Below are 12,735 nucleotides of genomic sequence, written 5' to 3'. Positions count from 1 at the left end.
ACCACTGGTCAGGTCTGATCTGGGCCGTAGTCAGACTTTAAAAAATACTGAAGTCAACCACTCATTATCCCCCTGCACATCAGTTACAATGAAGACCAAAACTTAATTAAAATAGAAGCATTTATTTAAAACAAGTGACTTGAATGTGTATATGACATGTATTTGTGTGTGTTTGACATTAAGTTTGGCTGCAGCTGCACACAGTTGCAGTGCCTCCTACAGTAAACTGGTGGAGCTACGCAGAGAACCACACCATTCAAAAGCGTTGTTTTGATTATTTTTTTTATAATATACACAGCAGAAAAATACTGAGGTCCGGACCTCTGTGTCCTCAATGGTAGCTATGGCCCTGGATCTGATCCTTGTGTCTCCTCGCAATCTGTTTTGTTTTTGTTGTGAAAGGTGAAAATGGTGGAAACGAGCCGAGTCACAAACCTGACACAGTGAGACCTCACAGTGAGGAAACTCAGGCCCTATCTGGTCAGGAGGGGGAGAGCAACCCTCCATATCAGGATAATATCACCCAGCCTGCTGTGACCGGGGAGGATGGTCAAGATTTGCTGTTTGTTCAGCCCGCTGAAACTGCATGCGGAATCGTGCCCTGCCAGGCCCTCACATACCCTCACCTACCTGGGCTGATGAACCCTGCGCTCACATACCATAACTCTCCAGTAATGGGGCCCTTATATCCTTTTATGGCCCTTCCGATGCAAGCAGGGATGGGTTCCAGCAAGACTCCCTTTGCCACCTGTAACTGGTCAGGAGCTCAAGAAGCCATAAACAATGAGATGCAACAATTGGGTCCAATGAGAGACATGGACTGGAGATAAAGCAGACCTTAAAGGACACAGAGCCTGGGAAAGGAAGAGGGAATGAAGAAACCAGCATCAATAAGCTATTGTATGATTCATGCTTAACTCTTCTCTTTTTTCCTTCTCAGAACCAAGGATGGGGAGGGTGTTGTAACTTTACCCTGTTATGCATAATCATCAGTAGAAGGCGTGTTTTAAGTCCATTCTTTATTCAAGTTATGAAGAAGGGGGTAGCTAAAAGTTGTTTGCATAATCATGAAGGGATGTTTAATAAAACTCTGTCACAGGAGGAGGGGGGAAGTCTTTTTGGCTAGTTTGAGCAAAGCTAGTCATTTTTGGACACCTGGAGTCTTCATGGGGATAACGTCTTGACGTAGTGTCGATGAGAAACCGGATTTACTGATTTTTTCTAATTTTTGTCTTTTTTTTCCATTTTTAATCAGATAACCTGTAACTGGGATATAACCTAATTTTTACACCTTCAATAAAGTTTGGCTGTGAGGCGTATACCTGATCGGTGACTCCTGGGTTCTTTCCTGCGTCCTTGGTAAGTTCCTGAGTGGGTTTTCTGTCTCTGCTGGTTCATTCCTGGTGTGGTGGCACAATAAGGGCACGAGCTGAGCTAAGTTAGGGGTGCCAGGGTCCCCCCCTCCCCCCTCCCTTCCCGGTTCCAGTCTAAAAGCCTCAGAGAGGAGTGACAGAGGGGATCTGGGGCTCATCGCGGACGCAGGCTCCGTTTGGCCTGTCGCGTCCTCACTAGCTCCTCGGGCCGTCTCTTGGCTAAAGGAGCAGTGATTCACCGTCTGGAGCCGCGTGTCAATCGGTCAAGTTGTACTGTTGTTTTTCTTTTATTTTAAATCCTACTCATCTGGTAGTCTGACAAGTCTGTCACGGTAACTTGAGGCTTGTCGGACGTCTTGGTGGTTCACAGTAGGTGAAAGGTATGGGCTGCAGACCTCCCAGCAATGGGCTGGATTCACCGTGAGCACGAAGCAAGCGGGTGGATTTGACTCTGCATCAGGTGTTGACTCAAGCTGTCTGGACCCTCGGGCCTTTCCACAGTTTTGTTGTTGTTTTTGCTGCCACATCATCCTTTTGTTTTTATTTAATAAATCAGTTTTTGCCTTTTTGAAGATGAGTCTGCACTCTGGGTTCATTTTCCTCACGCCCCAATAGGGACGTTGTAAAAAATGTAAATAAAAACAAGATGCAATGGTTTGCAAATCTCAGAAACTCATATTTTATTCACAATGTACATAGTACACATCAAATGGGCAGAGGTTCACCAGTCTATAAAAAACTGTGCCTCACAATCACAAAACAATTTTAAAACAACTGTTGCTCAGTGAAAATTTGGGAAGACTTTAAATATTTCATCAGCTACAGTTCATACTGACAAAAGACTCTGTGCTTAAATGGAAAAAGCTGAAAGTCAATGACGATGTCATGCATGTTGGTGTTGTTGGGGTTTTGTTTTTTGTTTGGGGGTTCTTGTTGATCTTGTTTTGGTTTGGTTGTCTTTTGAGTTTCTGTGTTCTTCATGTCTTGTCACTATTCTCCTACCCAGTAACTTTCCGGTCACGCCTGCCACACCCACCACACCTGCTCCTCGTCATGTCCACAGCTGCAACCCATCTTCATCTCTCCCTCAGCCTTTAAAACCGGTCTCTGTCTCTCCATTCTCCACTGGGTCATTTTGTTCCTTGTCTTGTCATGTGTAGTCTCCCTTGTACCTTGCCTCGCCTTGTTATTTTTGGATTTTGTTTTAGTTCATTCTTGCTGCCATGCCAGCCATTTGTTTTGTTAGCTTTTCATTTCTTTAATAAATTACTTTCTTTTTAAAGATGAGTCTGCGTTCTGGGTTCGCCGCCCCCCCCCCCCGGATGGATGACATGATCTTCAGGCCCTCAAGCAGCTCTCCATTAAAAATAGGTCTGATTCTGTTGTGACATCCCTGCATGGGCTCAGAACCACTTCTACAAATCATTATCTATAAACACAGTTCACTGTGCCATCCACAAATGATGGTTAAACCTCTATCATGCAAAAAAAGAAGCCATATGTGAACACAAGCTTTGGCCCAGAGAAGATGGCTGTATTTTTGGCTTATTTAAAATAAAGTGAGTCAAAGTAGAATCCAGCCTGTTACCAGCACACAGTTCAAAAGCCTGCCTCTCTGATGGTATGGGGGTGCATTAGTGCCTGTGGCATGGGCAGCTTACACATCTGGAAAGGCACCATCAATGCTGAAAAATCCCCAAAATTATATCCAACATCCAAGATTTATTGGGTTTCATGAATATAACTAAGTATCATCAGCAAAGCAATGAAATTTTATGACATGCTGTCTAACAGGTTTACCTAATGGAAAAATATATATTGTAAGAAGTACTGGTCCAAGCACTGAACCCTAAGGAGCTCCATGACAAGCTTTGGTGTATGAAGAAGATTCATTATTAATATTTACAAACAGGACCTTTCATTAGTCCAGCTAGAATACTAAACAGAAACCTGGAGCATACTTGCCAACCGTCCCGCATTGGGCGGGACAGTCCCGCATTTAGCTCCCCCCCCCCCCTTGTCCCGCATCATCACCCCCCCCCCCCCTGTCCCTTGTCCTGCATTTGGCTCTCACACGCCACACTTTGTATTTCTCAAGCAAAAAACCACACACGCACAGCCTTTTTGTTACTTTAACGCTATATTTAGCAAGTTTTCAGATACCTCTAGCATTTTTTTAAAGCAACTAGCGACAAATCTAGTGATTTTGGCGGCTAAATGTGAGAAAGCACTCATTCTGCAGCATACCGTAAGCCCCGCCCACTTCCCCAAGCACTGACAGCTGTCAATCTCACAGCAGAGAGAAGAGAAAGTTATATGTCGCGCTCCCACGCGCCCCCTCGAGCACATGCGAGAGCGCGATTGTTTTCGTGTGAGTCGTGTTGTCATCTGATGACAGAGACCTAAAGATGGAGAGGCAGAAAACTGAAGAGGCAGAAAGATAAAGATGTACGCGTGAAAGATGAAAGCTTTTCAAGAGGAGGCCTGGAAATGTTCAGGTTAGCTAAAGCTACTAATACTAATAAATAACAAGTTACAGCTGTTTACTGATCAGTATTTACAATATAACAGCTGAGAGGATGGAGAGAAAGATCAAAACTTGAGAGCCCTGATATTAAACAACTATGATATGTGTTTAATTCAAATTAATTCATCAGAATTCAGGAAAATCATGTTGAATCTATGATTCAACATGATGTTTGTGTTTGTGTGATCTATGATTTCTGGGAGTGGGTTTTTTGCATGATGTTTTAAAGACTGGATCAGCTGATGAATACACAAGCTGTGTCTGGCAAAACATTTTATATACAACTGTATATATTTGGGCAGACAGACTTAAACACAGATAATGTAATACTTAAAATGTGTATGTGTATGGTTGGGGGGGGGGGGGGGGGGTCACGCTATGTTGTCCCACATTGACATTCCCAAATGTTGGCAAGTATGCTGGAGTTGTTCTTATGCAATTTTATTAAAAATGAATAATATACAGTTTCTAGCTCTAGCACTCAAACAACATAAGTCACTGTGTGTCTGTGTCTATCTTTTACACATGTGTATGAATGGTGTTGTATGTGTTTGTAGCAGATTTTGCTTTTTTAAGCACAGATGTAGGGGGCTCCCATTTAAAACATCTGGGCTCATGTCCCGCCATTTTTACAGTCATTACTGATGATAAGGTGCCATCCAGTGCCAAGCTGTTCCTGCTCTTTGTCTTGTTAATGCAGACCATAGAAAAAACTCTCTCTGCATCGGCATTGGAGTGGGGAAGAACAAGAACAAGTCTGGAAATTGTAGCCAGCCGTTTAAATCTGTCCATACCAGTCACCTTTGAAGAAAGTAAACCAGTAAGTCCCAATTAGTAAGATTTTATTTAGGTTTAATAACGTGATATGAGGCAGTTGTATACCGACACATTACTTAAGTGATGACATGACGCCCCAAAAACCTTCAATGTCTAATGTGGCAGGATCTGGCATAGGGATGTCCATTAACTGATAATCCAAAAACTCCTCACTCAGTTGGTCGTGCTCCTGGGGCCCATGAAATGGAAGCAGCTCAGGAAATCTATGACAAACAACGTGTACAAAACGAAAATGATTTTGGGAGGGAGAAGGGAAAGAAAAACAACAGGATTTGTGTTACCGACACTTACCTGCTCACAAAGTACAATCCATCCTGAACATCACAATCAGACCTCTGCTTGGGGTCCACAAACTTGGCATGCTGAAGCAAGGGCTCTCTGAAGGGTAGTTTTGCTATGGCATACTCCACTGCCTGCACCAAAAATCCTTGTGCTGCCTGCTGGAACACATCAGCCTGGTGTGTTGTTACATCTCCAGCACTAAGGAGTCTGTTCAGTGTTGCTCTTGTTGTGAAACCAACATTAATTTTTGCTCCTATGAAGGATATAAAGAAACACTGTAATCACAGTTAAATTTTAATGGAAGTTTGCTTTTTTTGGTGAATATTTAACTATTATTTCCTATACTTTTGTTAATGTTAATGAAAATTTGCAATGAAAAGTAATCACAAAGTATCATCTGAGAAAATATTTGGTCCACATTACCTGACAAATATAGCCTAAATAAGACCAAAACCAGGTTATGAAATTAACTGGAGGTATGAGCAAATCAAGAGTTCGCACTAAACTAGGATTTAACCAAGAGAAAGGACTAACCTAGGACTGAATCAGAAGTCAGCTTTAAAACAGGAGTAAACAAAAAAAAAGTGCTCAACACCAGCAAAGTTGGGCAGTGATATTTGAAGTGCACCACCAGTGGAAATAGCTGTGGTCATTTATCAGAAAATGTAAAGTATTAAAACAACAAAATTCCAGCAGCATCCATTAAAAAGTAAATCAGTATATCCGTTGATGATGATCCAGTGAATTTGGATCATGCATCTGGACTAAACAAAAACTTAACCAGGAGGAACCAGATTGTAAAAATACTGTCCTGGGAAAAATTTGATATAATGTGCTAAGATGGGAGTGTCACCTGGCAGTTGTTTGGAGGAATCCTTATAGGGATATTCATGGACATTCAGGGTCCGAAGCACCTCAGGTTTCAGAAATTTTGAACACAGCTTTTGGATAAACTTTACCATCTGCGAAATAAATAAAAATTCACAGATGTCTTATGCAAATTTACAACTGTTTATAATCACAGTCAAATTCATAGACACTTCCATCTTACCTCTGCATGCAGAAGATAGATGGATGGCTGCTCCCTCTGGAGCAAAAGGTTCAACGTGGTAAATGCTGGCAGTGTAGCTTGGTAGAACAGAAGGTAAACTTCAGAGATGGGGTTTGAAAATGTTTCTCCAAGCCTGCAGAATCTTGGTTGTTTTTCATCTGTAAGAAAGAAAAGCAGCTTGTTCATGTTTAAATATATTCTGAATAGTACTGAGTATTTTTGTATCAATAAATATGTAGCCTACTTAGTGATTTGAAGTAACTTGTGAGTGGCCCAAACAGCTGCAGAATGCGAGTCAAACATCGCTCCAGGCTTAGCCATCTTATTGAAATGTGCATGAGTGTTTCCAGGCAGTTGCTTCCATGCAAGTCACAACATTCTGTAAAAGAATGTAACATTCATTACAAATCCCCTACATGTTTTTATACAACAGTGGTGCTAATTTCCACATGCCTGAGAGGTATCCCTTTCGATTGCTGCTCCCCATAAACCATAGACCGACATCAACAATCAAATCTTCTGGGTCAAATCCAGAAACCTGTAAAATGATTTTGTCTCATCTTATTCCAGCTGACTAATCACTTGTTTTATAGCTAACACAAAAGACTAGATAAATATATATAACTTACTTCTGCAAATTTCTGGCCAGCTTGTCTGGCAGTGTTGTGAATAACATGGCAGGGACACCCATGGACATAGATGTTCTGATTTTCTTGAAGAAATCTGGATGATATAGAATTTTTTTCTCCCATGTTCACTGATGCATTGTCAACAGATATACTGACACACTTTTCCCATGGTATGCCATGTTTTTTTAATAATTCATTCATTTTCTGATAAATGACCTCAGCTGTGCCACAGCTATGTCCGCTGGTGGTGCACATGTCTAAAAATCTGTGCACAACTTTGCTGTGATTGATGTCATAAATCCGCACAGTAAGATGATTCATTTTTTCTTGACCTTAAAAGATAAAATACACATAATTTTAATAAAACACTATTAAGTGTAAATGTGTTTAGTTACCTGGGCGATAAAATATTAATAAAAAATACATTTATATCATACCTGTATCATTAGAAGCGTCGGTGATCAAGGTATATGGATTGGACCTCATCAACTACCAATTCCTTTTTAAAATGTGTTGCCACTGCTTCATTTATGATGCATGTTGTTTTGGTGCTTGAGGATTTGAAATGTTGTGCTGTTGCAGAATCTTGAAAGCACTCTTTCATTAGAGGGCTAAAATGTTCAGCCACAGTAAATGGTACATTATGCTGGACCATAGCAACAGTCAGTTTCACTTCTGCTCTCCTCGTCTGCAATTATACATTTGAGTATTAAAACACAGAAACATGTTCACATTTAAGAAGAGTTTATTATTACTATCAAAATTAACCATATTTACACCATCCTAAAAAATTTCAATTAACCAAACCTAATTATGCTATTTACATTTATCATGTACCTTGGCCTCTTGTACAGTCTCCAACAGATGGGGCATAATACCGTGCTATTCTGCTGGTTGACTGAAGTGATTGTTCCTTTGCCTGATGGCCTTTACTTTTTATATGTCTGTTGACATCAGTCACACCTTGATGGGCGCAGGAGTTTTTCTGTCTGCAAATACTGCACCAGTAAAAGGAGCTGGTAGCCCCTACAGTAATAAATGGCCATTTCATTGTCCATTCATTTTTAAAAGTACATCCGTAGGTGGCTGCTCCATAAAGCATTCTGCTTTTTGTAATGTCTGATTTGGTCTTTGCTCAGCTCCTTTCTCAATTGGTCTTCCCTGATATTCTGTTTCACTTGTTATTCTCTCAGCCTCATTTTCACTTGCTTTTTCCTCATCCACCTCCTCTCTTACTGTATACATTGCTTTCTTCCTCGCTGTTGTCATATTTGTGTTGATATTTGTGTTCATATTTTTTGTTCCCTTGTTTACTCTGGCCTTTTTAGGAACCTGACGGCTGGCCTAAAAAAAAATCCAACACTGTTCTTTGTCTTTTCCATGACATCTTAAAAGAAAAAAAACAACAGATTTGCATAGCCTTTTCATTGATACAACAATCTGATAAACACTTGAATACGCACGGTAATAAAAGGAATGATTCATATGTGTTTCATTTAAAGCTGAACTGAAACCTGTTTTGAAAAACCACCCACTTCAGAAATTATTGACTAAAACGCTAAAAACTGTTTATTTAACTTTTACGTCAATAAACGGGTCCCTGGAATGTTGTGTTTGACTAAATAACATCCATGAAATGTCAATTTTTTATTTTTTATTTCAGTTCAGCTTTAATAATGTAGCAGAAATACTCGCTATACAGTTTAAGTTTTCTGCATTCGTAGGGCAATTAAATTTATTTTAAATTAGTCAAACAATTCAACTTACCGTTTATTCAACTGCTTGCACTGGCTGTAGCGGACTTTAACTTCGCAGATAGGATGTGGAAATGTTTGGCGCCACTTCTTCTTCTTCTTTATTAAATTAGCGGTTGGCAAACAACTAAAAGTAGCATTACCGCCACCAACTGGTAAGGAGTGCGGACTTAAGCGCCACTTACAGCCGTGGTCCTACTGTTCAGTCCGTGCGGGAAACATTGCGCAGGGGGTGCGTGTGCGTGAGTTCAGGTGTTTTATCGTGAGAAATACAAAGTGTGGCATGTGAGCGTGTGCACTTCACGAAATGCGTGTGTCACACGGTCAATGCATGAGACTTGAGAGCCCTATTTATGACATGTACCATTATCACTAAAGGAGGCAGAGGAATAGCTATACATCTGATACAGAGCAAGTGAGAACATAAGAAGCTGAGATGGAACTGTGGCAACCTGGGGGTGGATTTTCTTTTTATGATGAACCCAAATATAAAATATTAAAGGTTATAATGACCAACAACGTCACCTGGAATAAATCCAGGAAAATTATGTTATAAGGACACAGGTAAGTTCTGCTGGAAATGAGGAGACAAGATTCAGGAAGTTCTACAAAATTTATTAAACTTCAATATATCTTGTTAAAATAATAATCTAAAATTGAATGGGTAAACGGTGAATGCAGTCAACAAGATAATAATAAAATGTCTAAATTTCAAAGGCAACTGAGGCTTACCAATGGGGAAGTAGTGAGGGAAGGGGCAACATCCAGTGCAGGAAAAGGGAGCACCCTGGACACTACAAAAACACAGCAAACAAAGAAAGAAAAAGGTGCTCCAACAACACACACACACACACACACACACGACACCGCCACCAGGGGTCACCACCGCCACCACAGAAGCCTCAGTTCCTAAAAGAAAGACAAAAAAATTAAACAATATGAATAAAACAGTGATACAAATGCAATACAGTGTTCCACTTTATCCCTTAAATAGCGCCATCAATGCGCCCAGCAGCAGGGAAAGTTCAGGTTTGTCTTTTAAAACAAGTTATAGATAGGCAAAACAGCAGCGAGTGTCACTCCAGGTGCAGTGCTGATGAGTCGGAAGGCTAAAAAGAATAGAACAAATTATTACAACTGCTAACAAAACCATAACTTGCAGCAGCCGCTTACCTGTGACCTGATAAATGACTGCACTGCCAAATAACCAGATCCACTTCCACCTACATGCGGTGCAACTGTAAGAAAATGCTATTTGAAGGTTTTGTTTACATGGGGTGATGTCACACTAGCTCTTACCTTCCTGTCAAACAAATGACCGGACAGATCGGTCCAGATATTGGAGGTGCAGCTGAGGAGGCTAAGCAGATAAACCAATTAACATCAATAACTTATTAAAACCAAAAACAATAAAACAGTCACGCTTACCCAGAACGGTGCAAACAAAGGAAGCAGATTGAATTGACGTCACAACGCAAGTAGCCTCACGACAGGTGAAGGCTTGCTTATATGCAGCAGCTGAAGTTGGCCTTAAAGTGGCAGCGTACCATTTATGCTGCTACAGAACCAAAAGCCATGCTAAGCCAATGCTAGCAGATCCCAAATACTCAAATTAAACCAAGAATGTTGAAAGACAAAAGGTGCCTCAAGCATGATATCATAGTAGAAACAATTGTATTAAAAGTGTTTGTGTACTAAAATTTAGAGCTGTGTAAAAGTCAGATAAATCCAGTAAGTCAAAAGATTTCACAATCAAACAAAATACTCCCGCTACCAGCAGAGAAAACAGGAAGTGACACAATATGCCTTACCACAAACATCAGCCCATCAGTCCTAAAACCTAAAATATGTGAAAGAGTAGCTAAAAGTAGCATAACAAAACAGAAGTATGTTGAAGCAATTTTCAAAGAAAATAACATTTTGAAGGAATTTAAAAGATCTCAATATATTTCTATGGGAAACATTTCTGTAAATAAAGTTATATACTTTAAAAAGTATAAAAGTTACAAAAACCAAAATTCATAGCAGACTATTTTTGATCAATCTGAACATTTTGATATTTGAATGGTTAAAGTAGCACAAAGTATGTGGAAGTAGTTGAATTGCAAAAGGCTCACGAAATCAACTATACCAAGGAAAGAAATAGTGAATGCTTGATCAGTATCCACATAATAATTTCTATTTTTACGGACATTAAATGCTTGCTTGACAAGGCTTGACTTGGCAGGATTCAGAACGCACAGACACAGACAACGTTTTGAGATGTTTATTGTAGACGAAGGACAGAGTGGATTACTACTACTGGACTGGGCACTTGGGAGCAGGACCAGAACAGGTAAGACCGTCGAGGACTGGTGGTCGAGTGCAGCCGATAATTCCAAAATGGGGTTTAGGCAAGAGGGGAAGTCCAGAGCCAGGTGAGGGGTCAAAACCAGGCAATCCAATGTTAGCAACCAAATCCAGAAAGGGATCCAAAGAACGATGTCCAAAAGCGAGAAGCGAGGTAGGTAACCGTGAGACAGATTCCAGGAAGGTATCAGACAAGGAGATAGCAAAACTCGTGGGTCAAAAAGCAGGCAATGGTCTGTGGTCATGGAGTCAGGCAGGAACTGTAGAAAAGTGCTGGACATCTACTTGGTGGAACCGTTCAATAATCTGGCAACTAAGGACTGTGGGCAGTGGACTTAAATACTGGCAGGAACAGGTGAGACTAATGACTGAGATTACGTTGGCGTGGAAACAAGGGCGTGGCATAAGAATGTGGAAAGTTACTGAGCTGTGGCATGACTGAGAGCAAGAGGCGTGGCAGGAGCGGAGGAAGCTGTGACATAGCTAAGTAAATACACTAAATTAGAGTCTGATATTAGTTTAGCTCACTCATGAACTAAAGATCTCCAATTATTCATCCTTCATTTGGGGCTGATTTATTCTTCCTAATATGAGTCAATAGTTTTGCCTTGAAATCAGAAGAAGATGATGAGAATAAACTTATCAGATATGAATAATGAATTTGTTTGATTGACACTCGTGACTCCGATGTCATTGAGCATGGATGGATGGTGATATCTCTGTCGGGTTATTGGCTTTCTGATGAGGCAGGTTAAGTGGAATTTGTATCCAGGCTGCTCCATAGACTTGTTGCATGTCACAGTTTGTCATCAGTCATCAGAATGTGAGCTACCGGTGACAAAAGTGTCAACTGAATGAGGACCCAGCAACAAACTAAGACAAAAGTGCACTTAAATACAAAACAAAGATCATTAGAAAACTCAGGACAGGTGCGCTAAAAGACCAAACACGTGAGAAACAAAAGGAAAAACCAAAACCCGAAACGAAATCAAAACTGAATCCTCACACTTGTTTAGGTAAAAGATATAAAATAGCTGTTGCATGTGTGGCCTATACGGTTCTGGTGGCTTCTACTAGTGTGGCAATGAATAACAAGGAGCTGCTCAAGTTGGCATCAGCTGTTTCTTTATTTCTCCATCTGCATTTCACAGAACGGGCATGGAAGTAAGGTCAGTCTCTGGCATAAAACAAGCTCCTCATCGGTGATCCTCATGGCTCTAAGGATTACCCATAATACCGTAACCACAATAAAATCATTTCAAATTACAGTGATCGCATAGTGGATTTTGTTTTACAGTAAAAGAACAACCAATAAGTGTCTTTCAGAGAAAATAAAGTAACTAATTAAAATGTTCTGAAAAATAAAATAAAATGCTGACATTTTATTTACTGGATGCCATTTTTATGTTTTAGTTTATATAACCTTGCATTTTAGAATAATGCAGAACATAAATGAACCACATCATTATATAAAACTGTTAATATAAAACTCAGTCTCATGTTAACCATCAGCTACAGGAGATTTGGTAAAACATACCTGCATTTCACAGAACGGGCATGGAAGTAAGGTCAGTCTCTGGCATAAAACAAGCTCCTGCAAGAAGGAGCCATAGTGTTACCACGTGGGAAATTCCCACTACACTTTCCCTCGAACTAGACATTCTCAACACGACAAAAACGGCATAATAACAAAACCCAGACCAAACATATTTTAACAATATGCAAAAACGAAAACCACAAACACACTTCACAAAATGCATAACTAATATTTCTTTATCACATGGCAGAGACACGTTACCTCGTCGGTGATCCTCATGGCTCTGAGGATTACCCATAATACCCCGCTCTTCCTAGGTGAAGGCAATATAACTTTTTACCAGCAGATGGTGCATTTTAGCAGGATTTAACCTGAACCATTTTAACTATGTTACAC

The 12,735-nt window shown here is 40.3% G+C and overlaps 1 protein-coding gene and 2 long non-coding RNA genes across 3 annotated transcripts; all 3 read right to left on the bottom strand.

Moving 5' to 3' along the window:
* Positions 1-4,312: 4,312 nt before the first annotated feature.
* LOC108251778 lies at positions 4,313-6,449 on the bottom strand (the record flags this gene model as incomplete). Its single annotated transcript, XM_037979608.1, is given in 5 exon segments — positions 4,313-4,940; positions 5,029-5,272; positions 5,873-5,981; positions 6,071-6,228; positions 6,315-6,449. Coding segments are annotated over 5 exon segments (797 nt in total), but the record flags the coding sequence as incomplete, so codon positions are not given.
* Positions 6,450-6,631: 182 nt separating this feature from the next.
* Positions 6,632-8,512, bottom strand: LOC112450011. Its single transcript, XR_003038576.2, has 3 exons — positions 8,467-8,512; positions 7,137-7,387; positions 6,632-7,031 (listed from the first exon to the last, which is right to left on the bottom strand). It is a non-coding gene; the product is annotated as an uncharacterized LOC112450011 (long non-coding RNA).
* Positions 8,513-11,860: 3,348 nt separating this feature from the next.
* On the bottom strand, positions 11,861-12,728 carry LOC108251779. Its single transcript, XR_003038575.2, has 3 exons — positions 12,601-12,728; positions 12,340-12,396; positions 11,861-12,019 (listed from the first exon to the last, which is right to left on the bottom strand). It is a non-coding gene; the product is annotated as an uncharacterized LOC108251779 (long non-coding RNA).
* Between the last annotated feature and the right edge of the window lie 7 nt (positions 12,729-12,735).

Source organism: Kryptolebias marmoratus, linkage group LG14, assembly GCF_001649575.2.
Source record: "Kryptolebias marmoratus isolate JLee-2015 linkage group LG14, ASM164957v2, whole genome shotgun sequence".
Classification (NCBI taxonomy): Eukaryota; Metazoa; Chordata; class Actinopteri; order Cyprinodontiformes; family Rivulidae; genus Kryptolebias; species Kryptolebias marmoratus.
The sequence above is the reverse complement of the archived record's forward strand: the minus strand, read 5'-3'. Positions and strand labels throughout refer to the sequence as shown.